This window comes from Neophocaena asiaeorientalis, unplaced genomic scaffold (assembly GCF_003031525.2).
Source record: "Neophocaena asiaeorientalis asiaeorientalis breed wild unplaced genomic scaffold, Neophocaena_asiaeorientalis_V1.1 scaffold249, whole genome shotgun sequence".
NCBI lineage: Eukaryota > Metazoa > Chordata > Mammalia > Artiodactyla > Phocoenidae > Neophocaena > Neophocaena asiaeorientalis.
The window spans coordinates 3249618-3270223 of NW_020172625.1; the positions used below are offsets into that span (position 1 = coordinate 3249618).

Sequence of the window (20606 nt, forward strand, 5' to 3'; positions counted from 1 at the left end):
GTAAAATGCAAAGTAGCCAGCCGTTTTCCATTCCTCACGTCCTCAACCCTCCTCGTCCGGCGGGTTACGAAGGGGCCGGGAGGATATTTACCCTCCGCTCTCTCACTTCTCTTATTTAACTGAACCCAGGGGCAGCTGCTTCTGAGTGCAGCGCCAGCCGGCTCAGGCCCAGCCCCACCTTGCAGGCAGACTGCCGAGCTGACCAAGGGCTTTGGCCGAGCCGGCGCTGGGCTGGGGCGTCCGGGAAGCGGAAGGAGCCCGTCTAGGAAACCGCGGTGTGTGTCGTGCTGAGGCTGGCGCGAGAGGCTCAATTTCAGGTCGGCAGAGCTCAACCTCGCCGCCCGCGGGCTGCGTCGCGCTGCGGACGCTGGGCTGAGCTCCTCTCGCAGCTGGGAGGAGTTGAGGCTGCGAGTTGCGAACCTCACTCACCTGTCGGAACCTGGCTCCGGACAGGGAGCTGGGCCTGGCGGCCCCTCGGCCCACCGTCTTCCCCGCGCCGGGACGCCACGGCTAGGGAGAAAGGTGTGGGGGCCGCTCCCCGAAACTCGAGACGCCTAGGCTCCGCGCCCCAGCTTCCTGCTCACCTCTTTCGCCCCCAGGCGCCCTCGGCTTGGCGTGCCCCGAAGGCCAGGTTGGGCAGACGCCAGGGCTGCGGGTTCGAGAAGCTCCGCCTCCTTCTACCACTTAGAACCACGGGGGCCTCCAGGAACTTTTCCATTCGGTCTTAGGCGGCGATCACTGCTGAGGTTTTCAGAACTTTGTAGGAAAGGGCCAGCCAAGGACCTCTGCCTCCATCCCACGCCTTGCCTGCCACCTGCCTGGGACACCCCCACGCCGGGAGTTACCGCTCCCCACCTACCCCGGCAGCGACGCCCCAACTTTTCACGAGCGGTCTGAGCTCGCTGTCACGCTCCTGTGTCAAGGGGCGCGCTGTTCTTCCGGGGGCCGGCAACGTTTTCTCCGCCGGCTCGCCCTCCTTCCCTGAGCGAGCTTGGGGCTGGGTGAGCCCAGAGCTGCGGTGCACTTGAGCTTTCCCAGAGCTCCAAATTCGCTCCCGCCCCGGAGCCGACCCTTCGAGGAGTGATTGAGCCCTAGTGGTCCCGGCCTTATACTCCGAAACTCGAGTCGGCCCCCCAGTCTTTTCCCACCGACCTCGGGTGCTGTCGGGGACCGGCTGGGAGAGCGGCCGGCGGAGCGTCCGGGCCCTGGAAACGGCGTAGCCCGTCGGGGGCTGCGCGCACCATGGCCGGCTGCTGCTGCCTGTCCGCGGAGGAGAAGGAGTCGCAGCGCATCAGCGCCGAGATCGAGCGGCAGCTTCGCCGGGACAAGAAGGACGCGCGCCGCGAGCTCAAGCTGCTGCTGCTGGGTGAGTGGCTGCGTCTCCCAGACCCGTGAGCGCCGAGTGTTTCCCTCCGGGCCGCTTCCCTCGCGTGCGACCCGCCTGGAGGACCTGGAGCCGAGCGGGGTGCAGCGCAGCTTCCTCCCCTCCCCAGGGGCTCGCGGATGGCAGCAAGTTGGGCCCCGTCCTTTGCACCTCCAGCTGGGCGGCATTCGAAGGCACCCCCTTTCTTACCCCCAAACAGGGTTGAGGTGTAACATTCGACCCCTGTTTGCTTTCCCCGTTGTGCTTTGCCTCTCTCCCTAAAGCCTCATCCACCCCACCCCTCGGTCCCCAGCGCCGTACAGCCTCTGCAGAACCGTATCTTGGATGTTGGGGGTCGGTGGTGGGGAGCTGCTTGATCCATATCTTGGGTTCAGCGCTAGCTCTGCCCCCTGCGCTCTCGGGTATAAACAAGAATGCGGGACCGAGAGCTTACGAAGTGTGGAACTGCGCTAAGTTCTTGGCATCACCGCGCAGCGATGCGAGCAGGTGATTTCTCCGTTTGAGAATTAAAAACGGAGGACGGAAAGTTGGCGAACTTTTCCAGACTGAGGAAAGGAAGGCACAGCAGATACCGGGACGGTCGTCGGGGTGAAGCCCAAGCCTTAACCACTGTCCCGCCTGCCTCCCGGGGGTCCCTTTGGGGAGGCCTGTTTGCCGAAGGCCCACACCTGCCTAGCTCAGATCCGCTCAGCGTGTGCTCGTATGCTCGTTCCTAGGGTTGGGCTCCGCTGCCCCAGCCGCGCTGGCTAGTTCTTCGTCGGGTTATTTTGGCCTCCGCACAGGCCTAGGTGGGACGCCCACTTTCAAAACCGGAAAGAGAATGTTAAGGTTTGCCCCAGATATGCCATAGGGCAGGGTCCCTTCTCTTCTGACGTTATAGAACCCTGTTCAGTCCATTTGCTGTTTGAGGAATATTTACCTTTTCCTTCTTTCAGACCAGGATAGCAGCTATCATATCTTTCTAGAGAGCTGCAAATATTTCAACTTTTTCTTTCGTCTCTTGCAGACAGGAATCCTCTCTTATACCAGTTTATTCATCTTTAAGGAGTCACCCTCCCAAAAAGCTTCAAGGAAAGAAAAGTCCATTTAGCTAGAAGAAAATAGAGGAGGCTTTTTGTCAGTTTTGCCTTCAGACCTGGGCAAGGGAACCCCTGTGTAATTATTCCCTGGGTTTAGGGGGGCAGGGTCTGCCCTTCCCCAGGCTGTGCCCTTCCTCACTGGGCTAGTGTCTGCAGGTGGACCGGACTGCCCACCCAGAGTCCACACTGCCCACCGCACCCCAGACCCTCATTGAAATAGGGAATTCAAAGACCCCAAGCCTGCTCTGTGCAAGTAGGGGGAGCAGACCCCCTCCCTGAGGAGTGCCTAATGAAGCAGCTGTACTGGGGTTGTGGAAGAGCCTGGAAATGTGGGCTGAGGGCCTACAGGTGTGCCCAAGAGGCCTTCCTGGAGGAGAGATGGAGCCTGGGTGGGGAAGGGAAGGGATTCTCTCCATTGGCTGGGGCTGCCCTCTCACACCTGGCCCAGAACTCTGAGGGGTCTGAGAATTCTAATTGTACCTGGCCTTCCAGGTTGTTATAAAGCTGCATATGTCAAGGAAGGAGGATTCTGTGACAGTCTGCTAGAGGATAGCAGTTTCAAGTAATTATGTGGGCCCTCATCATCCTCTCCTCTTGCCCAGGGCCCCCCAGAGGTTAGGGGCGGGCCTGGCTTTAGCTGCATACTTTTTATTTTCAAGGACAGGCTGAACCCTCTATCATTGTGAAATACTCTGATCTGTGTCAGTGTGTGAAGTTCAGTGTCTGGAATATACCAGGAGCTTGACAAATGAAAATTAAACAGTAAGCTGAGCCATTCTGGTGATTCTTATCACCATTCAGGCGATAAGCCTGTTCTGAGTAAAATGCTTGGGTTTACTCACGCTCAAACTAGGGTAGGAATGTTTGTAGGTATGTTTTCCCTGGAAGTCATACTTAATCCAGGTGATTAGAATCCTTCTTTGTACCCGCCAGGCCCTTGCCCCTCTCAGCACTGCCTGACCTTCTAGGATCCCCCTTTTCATCGTGCCCAGCTGTGACTAGCACACAGTCTCAGTGCTAGTCACTCAGAAACTGTTAGAAAGTTTCCATACCACATGGAATTGTCTACAATCCCAAGGATGGACTTTGAAACCTCTGGTTACTCTGTAAGGGAGCAGGTCATACTTGCATTTCTTAAGATAGAGGAGGAGGAGGTGATGCCCAAGATAAAGGAATCAGGGAATGCTGTTTTGTCTAAAGTCATGCAATTTAATTAAAAAAGAATAAAACACCTGAGCCTCTATAATGGGTGCATCAGCTGATCTGCTGCCTGGATACCTCAGGTGAAAACTCTGTTTTGCAAATGGGAATTGAGGATCCTGTGTGGAGCATGGAATGACCTGAAAGGCCACCAACTCTTTGACAGGGAAGCATCCTGTTGCCACTAAATGATTTGAGGATGTTTCCAAAGTGCATTCAGCGGGGCAGTATCCCGTTTGTGCTTAATAAAAGCATGGGTCAGTGTCCACAGGGAAAGATAAAAATTGCTGTCTGCTTGGGGCTGGTATTCGCAAGATGTCAGCGTGGTGCTCTCTCAGTGGAAGGAGATGGGGGAAATAAAGGAGACGGCTGAATTTAGTAGAAAGAAATTCCTTATCAGTTCTTCCGATAAAAGTAGGACAAAAGAGTTCTGATACGAGCCCTGATGAGCACCACTCAGTATAGGAAGAAAGTGTCTGGACAATAGCAATTAAATGGGGAGAAATGTGATCTTTTATTGGTTCTTGGTGTGGAATGAGGCTTGGGAAAGTGTTGCTTTTTAATTGGGTTGAGGGTCGCCAGCATCTCTGATGGCTTAACTTTGGATGCAGACCTCATCTTGGAACTGTCTGGAAGGAATGTGTACTGGGGAATTGGTATTTAACTTAGGCTGGTATAGGGATTAAAAATGTAGGTTCTTAGGCCTGACTGCCTGGGTTCAAACCCTGCCTCTACCCTTTCTTAATTGTGGACTAACTTCTCTCGGCTCTGTCTGGCAGTGGTAAGTGTCAGCTAGCATCACACTGTTTTTGAGCATTTTTAGCCACCAGTGAGGTGTCATTTCCATTTTAGTTGACCAGTTGTAGGTCTCTAGCAGTTTGTGTAAGTTGTCCTGGTCGTGCTTTAACAAAAATGTTTCACCTTGAGTTTGCCTTACTGTTTTCTGAACCTTAAGCTGACTTTAAAATCTGATTCTCCTTACACTAAAAAGTTGAAAAATCTGAGTCCCCCAAAGTTTTATTGCATTGGTTATAACAAAATTCCATTTTAGAACTCACTGTCATGTTCCTGGGCTGGAAGTCTATTAGAGGGAATGGCGTTGACAGTGTGGGTTTCTCAGTAGAAACTGACAGAATTTTCTTGCTTTGTGAGGAGAGGGAGCAAAATGGTGAATATGCACATGTTCCTTCCTCTTGGCTTTGTTCAATCCAGAGTTTCAGGCATGGCACCGGATTTGCGCAGTGGTTCCTGTCTCCCGCCCCCATCGCTTTTGGAGCACTTTCTTCTGGCATAAGTACATGCCCCAGGCTCACCTCGTATCACTCTGCCCAGTCCAGGAATAAGACATTTCACTGCAGGGCCTTGATCACTTTTAGTAGAGAACTGCACCCTTTCTTCTAAGATGTTTAAGCCACTTGAAACAAAGATATCAAGTCCCCTAATTCAAATCAAATCACCGGTATAGTATCTAAGCACCTGAAGAACCACATCTCTAAAGCACTGAGTCAGAGGATGAAAATTTTGAGGCTGTGCTGCTGTGAGCAGATTTAAAATGGAAAAATCTACCAGTGAAGTTTGACGAAAAACAATGTAAAAAGAAAAAAGGCTTAGCCCTCAAAGGTTTTCTTTTTTGTAAAAGATAAAAAAAAAAAGATGACTTCTAGTCTGTATCACCTTTTTATTTTCTTTTTTCCTGTGATACGTGAATCACAAGAGAAAAGTGTCCTTGTAAGAAGCCCCATGTGTGGCGTTGCAGGGAGGGAGATGGCTGGATTGAGAAGGCAGACAGAGAGGGGTGTCAGCAAGTCAGTGTAGCCAAGCTATTGTGTTACTAAAGGCAGAGACTGAAATTCAGGCAAAAGAGGGACTTTATTGGAAGGATTCTTACCAGGGCATCTCATGAAATGAAAAGGATCAAATAGTAAAAAGCGGGAAAGCAAGTGCCAGGGCGTTCCTGGGGCCCTTCTCCATGGCCACCAACATGACTTGGCTCTGTCCCCTTTGGAGCTCTAGAGCCCCCTGGGCCTTTCTTGTCCCTGTCAGAGAGCCTGCGGCCCCGTGTGGGTGAGGGTGCGCTCCTGGATCAATCACTTTTGTCTGGGAGACACACAGCACAGACGTGGCTTCATCTGAATACAGGTGGCCTGGGGCCCGGCTCCCTGCAAGGGCAGCAGCCACTGTTGCAAACACTGCCCAAGGAATCAGAAGCGTACCAGCCAAAATCCCAGGGCTCTGAAAGTGGAACGCACGGCAGGACCCTCTGCAGAGCCCCGCTTTCATTGCAGCAGTTGGCTGCTGGGTAAATTAATGGCTTATCACATTGGGCAGGGCTCTTGGTTGCAGACCACTTAAGCCGAAGAATAATTTGTTGGCGGGGAAGCAGGAAGCTCATAGAATTGATAGGGATTGGAGAGCAGGCTAAGCCAAAGGGCAGGATCCAAGGTAGTCTTGACGTTGGGGTCAGACCAGACTGCCAAGCACACAGCCAGAGACTCGTCACCCCAAGCCGAGAGTCGCTGAGGCTGCCCTGGATGCTTACCTCCACGTGAGAGCCGCAAATGACTGTCTCTTGCTACTCTGTCACTTTTCAAAACCTCAGGCCATCTGATTGTGTCCATCTGCCAGAGAGCTGGGGGGAGAGGAAGGAAGGTATAGTGGTGAGAGCATGCTCTCTGGAGCCAGCCTTTGTGAGTGTAAAATCTAGGCAAGAAATCGTTCCCATTGTGCTGCTAACCCCCTGTCTGGGCTCGGTTACAAGGTCACTGATAGAAGTAGCATGCAGTTCCCAGAAAGGTATGGAGATAGGACAGTCAACAACATGAAGTCCCCGCTGGTGCCCCTTCTCAGAGAGCAGGCACCGGATGTGTGATCATAACTTAGAATCTTTTTATTTTTTTAATTTATTTATTTTTGTCTGCTTTGGGTCCTTGTTGCTGCCCGCGGGCTTTCTCTAGTTGTGGTGAGCGGGGACCACTCCTCGCTGCGGTGCGTGGGCTCTTTACCGCTGCGGCCTCTCCCTTTGCAGAGCATGGGCTCTAGACGTGCGGGCCTCAGCAGTTGTGGCTCACGGGCTCAGTAGTTGTGGTGCACGGGCCTAGTTGCTCCGCGGCATGGGGGATCTTCCCGGACCAGGGCTCGAACCCGTGTCCCCCTCATTGGCAGGCTGATTCCTAACCACTGCGCCACCAGGGAAGCCCCATAACTTAGAATCTTGACGGGAACAGCACGTTAAGGCCCTGGAGACCTGAGTGTTTTGTTTTGTTCTGTTTTGTTTTTGTTTTGGTGGAGGTAGCCCCTGAGTAGTGGGTATATGACCATGAGCAAGACATTCCCTTTTGAACCCTAGGATCCTCACCTGTAAAATGAAAGGCTTGGATCAAGTGACCTCTGAGGTCTTTTCCATTCTATCATCAGATGGTTTATACCAGTGGTTCTCAAAGTGTGTTCCCAGGACCAGCAGTGTCAGCACTGGGAACTTGTTGGAAATATAAAGTCTCAGTCCCCATCATGTCCTTCTGAACCAGATTCTGGAGTGGGGCCCGCAGGCTGTATGTTAATAAGGCCTCCAGGTGACCCTGATATACATAAGTTGGAGAACCTGTTTTATAGCATTAGCCTGCAGCTCAGGACTGGCCAGCCTCTGCTTGCTGCCCTAGGCCCTAAGGCAGATATCATTCTCTTTCAGCAGATATCTAGGAGGCCCCTGGGATCAGCCTGCCTAGTGGATGCTCTATTTCTTGAAGTTGAAGCAATCTTTCCCTTGAAAGCAATCTGAAGACCCTTGATGAAGGGTCTTCAGAGTGTGAGCTGGGTAATCTGTAGCGACTGTTTAGCCTTTGTCCTCAGCTGCCGGGTTGCTGGGCAAAGAGGAAGAGCAGGCACGCATGTATGTATGTCTTACCTTGGCAAGAGTCCTTACAAAAGCAACAGTGTGCATTTGCGTGGACCCTTGCACTTCGATGTACAACTCCAAAAGTTGTGCTCCTATAAATTGCAATGGTTTTATGGCCAATAACCATTAAGTAGTTACCTTTCCAGTATGGACTAAGTGGTGCGGAGGAAACATTTTAGTGTGAGCCACCATATATCAGTCTGCTCTTTGAAAGTTCACCCTCTGTGGAACATTGGCTGGTATTTCCATACAAAGGGTAATATTCCTGGTTCTCAAGTTTTGTTTTCTTTCCTAAGTAACTGATACATTCTCATGTTTTGTACTTTTTTAATGAGTGAGAGGAAAAGAGAACATTTATCTTTTATTATTTTGTCTGAAAGGCATCTTTTGTATGGTCAGTCAGTTGTCAGTGACCCACAGATGGATTAACTATGCCACTGCTGTCTTGAACCTGCCATGAATAACACCTTCATTTTGAGTAACTCATCCCCAGCATGCTTTTCTGTTGCTCAGCTACTATGTAATTGGGAAATATAAGCTAATTGTATTACTAAACAAAATGAGATAAATGAAGGTGATAAATCATTTGCAGAATCATCATCTAATGTACCTAGTGGTCTAAATCCTATTTCTCCAAGTCAATGCCACTCAAAAAGTAGTTGTGTGTCCTGGGCCAGTGTGCATGTAAGACAAGTACAGAAATCAAGAATAAGCATCTAGAAACGTTTATAGCTATTTCACATTGCTGTGGCATCAGAGGGTATTTTTATTGTATTTCATTGATGTAACAGTCTGCAACTGAATGGGAAAAATGTAAAAACTGGTCCCTTACCACAGAGTTTGAGAAACACAAGTGCAAACTTTTGTGGGTGGGGTGGCAAAGGTCCAGAGCACTGGAAGGACTCAGCAGATGTCACAGGGCTTGTAGTCAGTAGCTAACTGACAGTAATCCATAGTGAGGAGCCCAGTCTCTTAGTTGCCAGCCCATTCTTTCAGTAAGTCACCGAGTCTTCATATTGAATTTCATTTCTAAGGCAACATCCATTCTAAGATATGCCATTGATTTGAAAACAGATTTTCATTTACTGTGCTGTAGGAAATATACATATCAATGCAAAGGCATCTTGACCTTGAGAATGTTAATTTGTGTGGCAATAAATCTTGAAATCAAGGATATAAGGTTATGTTTTTCTCTTTTTTTCCCTCTAATAGTACACATTTAAAACGAAGCAAGACTGCCCCAATTATTGACAAAGAATTCAATTTCGTAAAACTGATTAAGTGCTGAAATTAGATTGGAAAAGAAGCCTCTGTCATATTGCCATCAGCCCACTGAGTTCAAGTAATCTTATGCTATGAAACTCTAAAAAGAGTTGCTTCCTAGATTAGTGGGCCTTTTATATATAAAGAAGTTTAAGAAGAAAATTAGAGCAACAAAATGTTGTGAGAGCACCGATATATGCTACTGTTTGCTCCAGTGTCTGTATAATTGTGGATGGGCCACATCCAGGCAATTGGTTGAGTCTAGGAAGAGTTTCACATGAGACCTTGGACTCTAGGGTGGCTTTGTTCACCACTGAACCCACAGTGTTGAACACAGAGCCTAGCTTAAACACTGGTTGAATAAATGTGTTTCTCTGTCTCTGTAGTGGTTTCCACGAAACACCAGATAAGTAGTGTGATTTCTTACGGGAGCTGGACGTCTCTGTTGTTTGGGGCACTGTAGGAACATTCACGGAAGGAAGACAAACCTGGTTTGGGCCTTGAAGAAAGGAAAGTTGGAAAATTCCAGAATTGGTTTGTTTCTTACGTGTATAAGATCTGGGCTAATTACTCATTTTGAATGTGCTTATACCTGGATTAGTGGTGTCAGAATAAGAAAATTGAGCTCGGATCCTAGAAGTGAAATGATATTTGGCAAAATATATTCTTTGTACTTCTTTCCTAGTAATGGTACTTGATAAGATTTTGATATGTAAACAGAACTATAGTTGAGACGTTTGCTAATTGTTCTTCGCTATTGCTTTATTCTGAGATAATTTGAAAAAAAATCATAGTTCATCTCGGTCTTTATGTAATTTTTGTAACCATCTAGTAGTTCTGTCTGTATTTAAGAGTTAGACTTCATGATTTTGGAGACCCATCTCACACTTAATTTTATGAGTGTGAAATTTGGAAGCTCTAAAAGAATCATTCATTACAATGACTTAAATCCTCTGATGTGTTAAGAGCCACACCATAACCTGACCAAATTTCATAGGAAAATGACATCTTTCTGTGCAGCTGGCAGAAGTAAGCATCTGGTATTGCACTAAGTGGGGATATTTGAAGTGGCAAGACATTATGTGCTTCACATAAAAATATGTTGCGTTTGTTGATATAAATCTTTGTAACAGTGGTCTTCAGATTTTGTAATTTTGGGTTTGTTTTTAAAAATTTGGGAAAGTAAACAAAATGGGACTATCCATTTGAAAAATTTACCAAGTGAGAATGTGAAAAATATTTTAGTGTATTCCTCTAAAAAGAAATTTAAAAGGTGACATTAGACACATTTAACAACTCCTTTCTTAACATGTCCAAAATGGAACACATTGAACCAACCTGAAGGGTCTTCACTTTACCTCTCCCTGATTCATGCGTTTCCACCTCTCTTTCTTATCTCAACAAATGGTACCCCTGACCACCCGTGTGCTCAAACCAGAATCCAGAGAGTCTTTCTTGATCTTTCTTCTACTACACCTAACACTAGAAATGGAATAATAATAATAAAACATTAATGTGTATACATCCCATCATCATTCTGGGCACTTGAAATGAATGATCTCATTTATTTCTCTCTGTGCTTGGAGGTGCAGTGACTGTTGTCCTCCCCATTCTACAGATGAGGAAACTGAGGCTCCAAAGCAAGGTTCACCAGCCAGGGTAGAACCAGGGTTCGAACCCAGAGAGTCTGACTCCAGAGCCCTGGTTCTGAATCATGGTCCTGTTTCTGTCTCCCAGAACCAACATCTCACCCAAATCTACTTCAAGATGCCAAATCTCCACTGTGCCCGCTTCTTGCCATTGTATTTGCCCCAACTCTTGTCTGGATTACTTCATCCTCTACTGCTCCCTAGCCCTGAGTCCATTCTCCATGCTGCAGCCAGAGTGACCTTTTAAAAATGTAAATTGGATTCTTGTTTTCCCGCTCAAAACCTTCTTTGGATGCAAATCTAAAATCTGTGCAAGGCCCGTGAGACCTTCTACCCATCCCCTGCCACCCCTCTGCCATTATTCCCTGGGATCACTCACTTCTGGCTGTAGAGCCTCCTTTTAGGACCTTTAGTGGGCCAAGTGCTTCCTTTTTAGATGTCTGCACATGCCAATCATCTGCCTTCAACATGAGTCCTTACTAGTCTTCTAGCTAACTGCTACTCATTTTCAGAAGGCATCTTAAATATCCCCTCCTCCTGGAAGCCTTCACTGACTCCCTGATCCAGAATAAGTCCCCCCAGAGTATTCTCCCGTAGCCCATTCTATATTTCTTTTTTAAAATGGTAGTCATCATGGTTTGAAACTCTGTTTCTAATATGGTTCTCTTCATCTTCCCCGCTAGACTCTGTATCTGCTGAGTGTAGGGATTATTAGAACCAGTGAGTCCTCAAGATCTTGTATAGTGCCTGGTTCTTCCAGAAGCATCTGCTGAATGAAAAAATGTATTGCCATTTAGTATCAATATAATTGCATAAATGAAAGGATATTTTAACTTCAAATAGTGGAAAGGGCTTATTCTTAATAGATGATACTTTAAATTGGATAAATATACATTTATGACTCACTGTTCATATTAAACTTTCACTTTTGGACTAATGAAAACTTCATTACATACTGACATTGGATTGTGGGCCGATGTTCTGGAACCAAGGATTTATTGCATGCGTCTTATTTGTTTCCTAAGTTTTCATATTTTCTTATGCACAAAAGTGAATACTCTGAATATTTTTAAAAAGTTTTTAACTTAAAGAGTGGCATATTTGTAGCAAAGACTGCTAGCAGTCTCCTGCATATCTTCTTTCCTCCTTCTGTAGTAAGGTAATATCTTGACACATGACCTGGAGGTAAAGACTGTATTTCTCAGTTTGCCTGCTGCTAGGTGTGGTCATTTGACTAAGTTTATAGCCCATGGGATGTAAACTGTAGTCATATAGGTGATTTCTGAGTTGTGACCTTAAAAGGAAAGGGGCCTCCTTCCCTTCTAGAGAAGAATGCTGATTTGGTGGTAGCAGTTAGGGCAACCATCTTTTCCCCATGAGATGGAAGTTGGGTGTTGAGGATGAAAAAGCAACAAGGTAGAAAAGGCCTGTATCCCTGATACTATGAAGGTGCCATACTAGCCCCGAGCTAGGAATGATGGGACCCTTTTTCAATAGCAGCTAAACTGGTATCCTAGCTAATAAAATATTATACATTCTGGGTTTTTTTGTTGTTTTTTTAAAGAAGATGTTGGGGGTAGGAGTTTATTAATTAATTAATTTATTTTTGCTGTGTTGGGTCTTTGTTTCTGTGCCAGGGCTTTCTCTAGTTGTGGCAAGCACGGGCCACTCTTCATCACGGTGCGCGGGCCTCTCACCATTGCGGCCTCTCTTGTTGTGGAGCACAGGCTCCAGACGCGCAGGTTCAGTAGTTGTGGCTCACGGGCCTAGTTGCTCCGCGGCATGTGGGATCCTCCCAGACCAGGGCTCGAACCCGTGTTCCCTGCATTAGCAGACAGATTCTCAACCACTGTGCCATCAGGGAAGCCCCATACATTCTGTTTTGCACTCAGCTTTTAAACTCCCGATATATCTGGGGGTTCTTTCCCAATCATATGCAATTCTAAGGCAGAAAAGTCAGAATGTAATATGTTTGGGGGAGGGGTGTCTAATATCCAACATGATGAGGATCGTGGCTGGAAGTCAATACCATATCTGGGTCTCTCATTCTCTGGACATCCTAGTGATATATGACATACTTGTATTTTCTGCAGTTGACTTTTCAGATATTTGATAGGGGCTTTTTTTGTGTGAGCAAATAAACATTTGAAGCTGCTTGTTTTACTTGATATTGAGTTTGTCAAGGGTGAGAAATATAAAAGCCTAGTTTTCCTAAGTCTTTAATGTCCATTTTAATTTTAAAAAACCTCATAATTTTTTAATAAAAATAACTATGCCTTTCACTTAATTCTTTGATTAGTTTTTAATTTACTACTAACTCTACTTATTAATTCGGTGAAGTAAATAATTAAATTTCCCTTAAACACTTAAAAATCTATTAACACATTTAAAAAATCTGAGTGTCCTCAAATATATCAATGCACTGACAAAGCTGGCAAGAAAAAGCTAAGCATTTAAGTGACTCCAGTGATCTCATAAACCTAAAGTTATAGATTAAATTAATCTTATTCTTTTAAACAGTCAAATACTGTTTCTAAATGTAATAAAATACTGTTCCTAAGTGTAATCAAATCAAATAATCATCTATACTATTAACTCCTGTAAATTAATCACAACTCTAATATTCAGATTATTTTGTATCAGATTAAATGCTTTAAATGACAGCGTCAAAAAAATTCAGTGCTGCTTATGACTACTATACCTGTTCTTAAATTTAACTTGAGTATTATTACTGTATATTTGATTCATTTCTTTTTTTTTCTCTTTTTTAATATATTTAATTTATTTTATTTTTGGCTACCTTGGGTCTTCGCTGCTGTTCGTGGGCTTTTCTCCGGTTGCGGTGAGCAGGGGCTACCCTTTGTTGTGGTGCACAGGCCTCTCATTGCAGCGGCCTCCCTTGTTGGGGAACACAGGCTCCAGGCACGCGGGCTTCAGTAATTGTGGCATGGGGGCTCTAGAGCACAGGCTCAGTAGCTCAACGGTTGCGGCGCACGGGCTTAGCCGCTCTGCCTCATGTGGAATCCTCCCGGACCAGGGCCCGAACCTGTGTCCCCTGCATTGGCAGGAAGATTCTTAACCACTGTGCCACCAGGGAGGCCCTTGATTTGTTTCTTATTCCTTCACCTTTTGTGGCTTGCAAAGTTCAACCCAACCAAGAAGATTTACAGTCTCAGCCTAAAAATCAGGACAGTTTTTCAAGGCCATACATTTTCTTGAAAGCATCACATATTCTTTTATTCCAATTTTTACCATTAAAAAAAACCCTTTTATCAACTCATTTTAACTGATTGCATTGTGTATCCACTGCCACCTGCAGTGGCAGCTAGTTTCTTCACTACCTAATTTGTGTTGAGATTCTGCACTTTATAAGCTCTTCTGTCTGTCTTGTGACCATCATTTCTGATTCCTTTACTGTCACTGAACTTTTTAAAAAATTAATTAGCTTATTTATTTTGCTGTATTGGGTCTTTGTTGCAGCATGTGGGATCTTTCATTTCCGCTCGGGGCTCTTCGTTGCCGTGTGCTGACTTCTCTCTAGTTGTGGCGTGTGGGTTTTCTCTTCTCTAGTTGTGGCACGCAGGCTGCAGGGCGCGTGGGCTCTGTAGTTTGCGGCACGTGGGCTCTCTAGTTGAGGTGCGCGGGCTTAGCTGCCCTGCAGCATGTGGGATCTTAGTTCCCCCACCAGGGATCGAACCTGCATCCCCTGCATTGGAAGGCAGATTCTTTACCACTGGACCACCAGGGAAGTCCCTACTGTCACTGAACTTTAAAGAAGAAAAACTTAGATCTCAGATTCAAGAGATGAGAGCTATCAGGTTGTTTCTTAAAGCTCGTCTATATTCTGCTTTTGATATTCTGTGTTTGAACATATCTTATCAGTCTAATATTGTTTATACGTTTCTTTCCTTTCAGTGGAAACACTAAGCTATTTAAGAATGAGTTAATTCACCCTTTTTCATCCTGTTCTTTAAATATAAAGCCCTTGTCACAGACCATAAGCCTACCCAAAACTCTACCAACTGTAAGCCTTCAAAGCAAGTGTTTGGGTTTAAATGCTTCTTCTTGGTCTAAAAGTTGACTGAATCATCCCCTTTAATAGCTTCTCTCTGCCTTTGTATTTGTCACTGTGGAATTGCAGACTGACTACAGGTAGCTGATGGGTGAGGAACCTGCTGGAACTTTCCCTGACCATTTTCAAATTACCGTTCATTTAGGGTAATGAGGAAGTCTTTCTGCCTTGCCTCAGTTAATTTGTGTCTGTGTTTGAGGATAGACTGGTGGAAGAAATGTGGAGGAGGCTTTGGTTTATTTGACATAAGCTCATCAGAATAGGATTGGACACTAAAGGTAATGACTGTCAATTAGGCATGGCCCCAATGAAGCCAATTTGTGTGTACACATACACATACACACACAAATACACACATACCACCACCACCACAACTACCACCAGAGAATTTGCATTTACAAGGCAATTTGAATTTGCCCTTAGGAGAATTAAACCAATTCTATCTACAATGTAATTATATCTTGGTGCAAACCAGAAAATGGCAAAACTTATTATCCAACAAAAGTATATTCATTTGTCTAAAGTGTTTATTTTGAGCATCTAAAATTTGTTTAAAGTCACCTTGCTCTTTAAGGAGAATCATACTGGTCAAAACAGAAAGGGTTTTGTTTTTTTTTTTTTTTGCGGTACACAGGCCTCTCACCGCTGTGGCTTCGCCCGTTGCGGAGCACAGGCTCCGGACGCGCAGGCTCAGCGGCCATGGCTCACGGGCCCAGCCACTCCGCGGCACGTGGGATCTTCCCGTACCGGGGCACGAACCCGTGTCCCCTGCATCGGCAGGCGGACTCTCAACCACTGCGCCACCAGGGAAGCCCAAGGGTTTTGTTTTTAATTATGATTCACAAAACTCAAAGAATACCTTAATTTATGTTATGACATCTGGTAGAGCAGTAATTAGAAATATTATTTCTGATTTGTATTTTTTCCAGAATTGTAGACACTTCCTTATTTCATCTGATAATCACCTGTTTAATGAATTGCTTTTCCCTTTAATACTTTTCACCTTTCGACTACCTGAAAAAGCTGGTTGTTGTCTAAATGCTTGTGGATGAATTGCCAGAAATCTTTGGTGTAGGTCCCAGAATGGCTTCTATTTTGCAATGTGACCTTGGGCAAGTCATAAAGGTGTAGAGGCTCCTCAATAGTAAAATGAAGAGGCTGGATTCAGCAGCTCTGAGTTCCCGTGGTAACTCTTCAGCCGTAGTGGAAGTGTTACCTTGATCACACGGGGCAGAAACTGTGTGTGTGTGTGTGTGTGTGTGTGTGTGTGTGTGTGTGTGTGTTTAGTGCCTGCCTCCAGCATAACTGAGGAAATAGTAGCTGGTTGCTGTTTGCTTGGGTGACAAGTGACAGAAATAGAACTCTTCATATTCCTTTGTTCTGTGTTTGTATTTTCAAGTAATATGAGACTTTACATATGCGTTAATCTCAGGATATCAGAACAGGTTTGTCAGGGACAGAAATGTATTGAATTGGTAATCTAACTGGAACTTCTGATTGTAGAAATATCTGTTGATATAAAAATGACTCCTGGGGGGGTGAAATGGGTCCAAAGGTATAAGCTTCTAGGCATAAGATAAATAAGTCATGGGGATGTAGTGTACAAATAAATAAACAAATAAATAAGTAAATAAATGAAAATGACTCCTGAACTAACACTACTTGTCATTAGCCAAAAACTTTCTAGCCTTCAGTTTACTATAAAGCATGGGAACATTTGATAATAATAATGGCAGTAAACTTATATAACACTGTTTATATGTCAAAAATGATTATAAGGGTTTTATATCTATGCATTCATTTCATCCTTCCAAGTTATTGAAGCATGCAGTATACTTTGTCCATTTTACTGATGAGGAAACTGAGGGTAAAGAATGATTAAATGAGTTTCCCAAAGTCACTCACTACTAGACGTGAAGATGGAATCTGATTGACCAGGCAGTTTGATTCCAGGGGCTCCTTACTTTTCTTATGGCTCTTCTCTTCTGCTCCTGAATCACCCTAAAGAATCACCTGAAGAATCACTGTAGGACACCCATGGTTGGATTAGGCAGTGGAAGGAAGTCCGAGTGGAGGCAGAGGTCTGGCACGCGATTCTGGGTCTTCCATTACAGTGCAGTAATGTACTTGCTTTGCAAAGCAAGTGCAGCTTGCTTTGGGCAAGTCATCTAATCTCGCCAGTGGTCTGTAATGGAATAGAATGTGAATTGCAAATGTGAGCCACACATGTATCAATAATTTACAATTTTCAAGTAGTCACATTTTTTTAAAAGTAAAAAGAAACAAGCAAAATTAATTTTACTAATATATATGTATTATATATATACTTTTTGTCATTTAATCTAATATGCCAAAATATAGTCATTCAACATGTAGCCGATAAAATGTATCAATAAGATATATTCTTTTTTTTTTCATATTAAATCTTTGAAACCTGGTGTATATTTTACACTTACAGCACATCTCAATTCAGATTATCCACACATTGTGTTCAATGACCCCATATGGCTAGTGGCTACCATATGGGGTCATTGAACGGTTAATATGTGGATAATATTGGACAGCACAGCTCTGAACCCTTGGGAGCTCCTGTAAAATGAGACCATGGTGATGGATGATCACTAAAACCTCAGCTCTGAAATTCTAGGAATCTATGATGAGAAACACCTGTACCACTTAAGCTGCTTACCGTGAGATGACTTGTTTCTTCCCTGCTTAGGTAGCATGGAGAATGCATTCTAAGATAGAGAATTTTTTTCACTGTTGAATTCTTAAGACTCACAAAGGCAGTATAATGTCAAGATAGCGTGTACTTACCAAAGAAGGATTTTCAGAAAGTAACTGTGCTTTAGTGGGTAAAAAAAATAATAAAAGTCAATTATTGATATTTTCGCCACAAATGTCTGGAAGCTTGCCGTCAACCAGGTCCTGCTCCAGGCCTCTGGGACTGAGAAGAGAACAATTTGAAGCCTCTGCTCTCTTGGTGCTTACGCTGTAGTGAGACAATAAATAGGTACGTGGGACGATTTTAAGTTAGGCAAGTACCATGAAGAAAAATAAAGCAGAATAAGGGGTTAGAGAGTGGAGACCTGGGGGATCAGTGGGTCTAGTTTTGAAAGGAAGAATTCTCTGAGGAGGTGACTGTTGAGGGGAGATTGGGTTGAGAGATGGGACAATCTGCATGAAGACCCAGAGAACAGGGACCAGGGAGTGACAGAGTGTTCTAGGCGGGGGAGACAGCCTGAGGTGGAAATGGGCTCAGCGGGTTTGAGGAAGAGCTGAAGGCATTGAGTTGAGTGAGAGAGAGGATGGCAGGAAGCATGGTTGGGAAGCAGCATTTTGGATTTCAACTTAAGTGCTGTGAGAGGCCAAGGGAGAGCAGTGATTAGCAGAGAGAGAGGTGATTTGATTGTCTTTTTAAAAAGAACACTTGGACTTCCGGACAGAGAGTAGACTGTATTTGGTAAGAGTAGAAGCAGGAGGACCAATCAGGAATCTATGGAATTGTTGAGGTGATCTGTCATGGTGACTTGCCTGGCATAGGAATGATGGAGGTTGACTGAATTGGTTAGATTTCGTATGTATGTTGAAGGTAGAGTTGATTGGAAGTGTTAATCAATGGCCCAGGGGTATCCAAGGACAGAATCAGATGATCCCTGGGCTTTTGGCTTGACCGACCCAGCCAGTGGCAATGCCATTTACTGAGGTGGCTGAGAGTAAGTAAGGGGAAGATGGGTTTGGCAGCAGGGAGGGGGACAGAGAATCAATAGTTTTGGTTGTAGACATTTTCAGAGTGATGTCTACATATGAATGTAGACATCAGGATTAAAATGGAGGCTAGAGAGATCCTCTTCATCTTAGATATTTGGAGAGAGGATTTTGCTCTGACACAGAGAGCTGGAAGTAGAGTTATTGCTTCATCTGGGCACTGACTCTAATTTTTTTCCCAGGATAAGGATGAGGCCTTGATGATGCTTAGTTCTGGATAGTGATATGCGTAACAGGGCCAGGGATCATGACTTAGATAAAGAAATATTTTCCTTTTATTGCTGCAGGTCTTGGTTCTGTGCTTGGGAGAGAGCTGTAACCAGCAATAATAATCAGATGCTGAGCATGCATGCCAGTACAAGGTGTTAAATATTGAAATATTCCTGTACCAATTGGTAAATAGCCATTAGCCTGAGTGCTCAGTCCTTTTTTTTTGCGGTACGCGGGCCTCTCACTGTTGTGGCCTCTCCCGTTGCGGAGCACAGGCTCCGGACGCGCAGGCTCAGCGGCCATGGTTCACGGGCCCAGCCGCTCTGCGGCACGTGGGATCCTCCCGGACTGGGGCATGAACCCGTGTCCCCATCATCGGCAGGCAGACTCTCAACCATTGCACCACCAGGGAAGCCCGCTCAGTCCTCCTGATGTTGTCACCCTAGCCATCAGGGCCTCACCTCTGGAATATTCCACATCTCCCTGTACTTAGCAACTAATAAGTAATGCCTCACACAGCGATTAGCTTCCTTGGCTCCATTCCAGCCACTAGAGTGGACCAGCATGTGTTCTGATTGGTCAGCGCCCACGCCACGCCATAAGCATTGTTAAATAGTTTGAGTATAACACATGGTTCTACCCCTGGGTAGGCCATGACCAAGCCATGTGAAGTTAGGAAGAGTCACCTTCATGGACCAGTCTCTTGCAAATAATTCAGGATGTTGATGTCTTTGATCTCTTGCACGAATTATGTTTCCATTCTACCTTACTATTCCATGAACACTGCACAACACATTTTACAATAACCATTGTCTGGGTTGACAAGGCCTGACATGCTTTATTTACATCCCAGCATGAATACTACAGTGGGCACTCTCTGTCTTGTCTTACTCTGTGGCCAAGAACTATGAGATTTCAGACAGACCCTTTAATCCTTTATTTCACATTTGTACCATAAACCAAACTTATCTTGGTTCCAAGACCAGGATAAGAAATATCTGAGTTACTACATTGAAACAAGAGAAGATCTTGTTCTTTCCTTTTGACTCCACGTTATCTTTTATACTTTGAGCTCTCTCTGATAAAGAATGAAAACAAAAGCAAAACTGATGATTCTCTTGTACTTTGAGGGCTTGCATGCAAAATGAAGCCTTAGATATGATAAAATTCTTCACTCATAATTTAACTAAATATATATATACACACACATATAAAAATGGTATATATAATGTGCAATAATTTTTATATATAATTTATATATAATAATATATAATTTTACATCATTTTCCACCACCAACATTGGGTTCGGGGATGTTCTGAGTACAGACTGTGCATGATGATAAACAAGTTGGTGAAGGGACTTGAGTTGAAGGAGAGTGTGGACTCAGCTCCTTCTTGGTCATCCTGTTCTGAAGGAGGGTCCCATCTCCTTAGAGACCTGGATGAAGGTCTACAGCTAGATGAAGCACATGCTGAGGGCTTGGTGAGGGAAGAGCCAAAAGTGCTGTTTCCTGAGGGCTGGGCTTGGGAAAGTTTTCTTGGAGGTAAGAGAACTGATCAGGACCTTGCCATGTCGGTGGTACTTAAATAAGGAGACAAAGAGAGAAGGCACTTACCATATTCTAGACCATAAATAAGTGTTTCTTAAGATTGATTTCCCTTTAATGGCTTAAAAGCCATTCTCTCCAGACATCCCAATTAACTTGGGATAATTTCTGAGAAGTGCTGGGAGAGTTCTCTAAAAGTTGATGGCTCATTTGGAGACTGATGGACTCAAGCGGCCATCACATTTCTTACTGGGTCGAGGTTCGATGATGGTGCTCCAGGCACATTTGTTTCAGCCACAAATCCATTTGCCTTAATTCCACAGGCAGTAGAGAACTTTCTCTGTGCCAAGAACTGTGGGTACAGAGAAGAGTAAGATTGACAAATGTAAGTGGATTTTTGGTTAGATTAGACTTTTAACACCCCCCCCACCCCCGCTCCGGTCTTTCCAAGTTTATGACCATTTAGGAGGCAAGCTGGCTTCCGCTGCTTTAAATCCTTTTGGCATTTACAGTAAATTATGATTGTGGGAGTATTTGCAGTC

At 45.0% G+C, this 20606-nt stretch overlaps 1 protein-coding gene across 1 annotated transcript in view; it reads left to right on the plus strand.

Moving 5' to 3' along the window:
* The first annotated feature begins 407 nt into the window (after positions 1-407).
* The window catches only part of LOC112395659 (guanine nucleotide-binding protein subunit alpha-14), a 189336-nt gene continuing 169137 nt past the window's right edge, over positions 408-20606 (plus strand). The window contains exon 1 of the mRNA XM_024738989.1: positions 408-1366. Coding sequence (XP_024594757.1) covers positions 1243-1366 — 124 coding nt within the window. The 5' untranslated portion in view covers positions 408-1242. The remainder of the gene's footprint in view (positions 1367-20606) is intronic.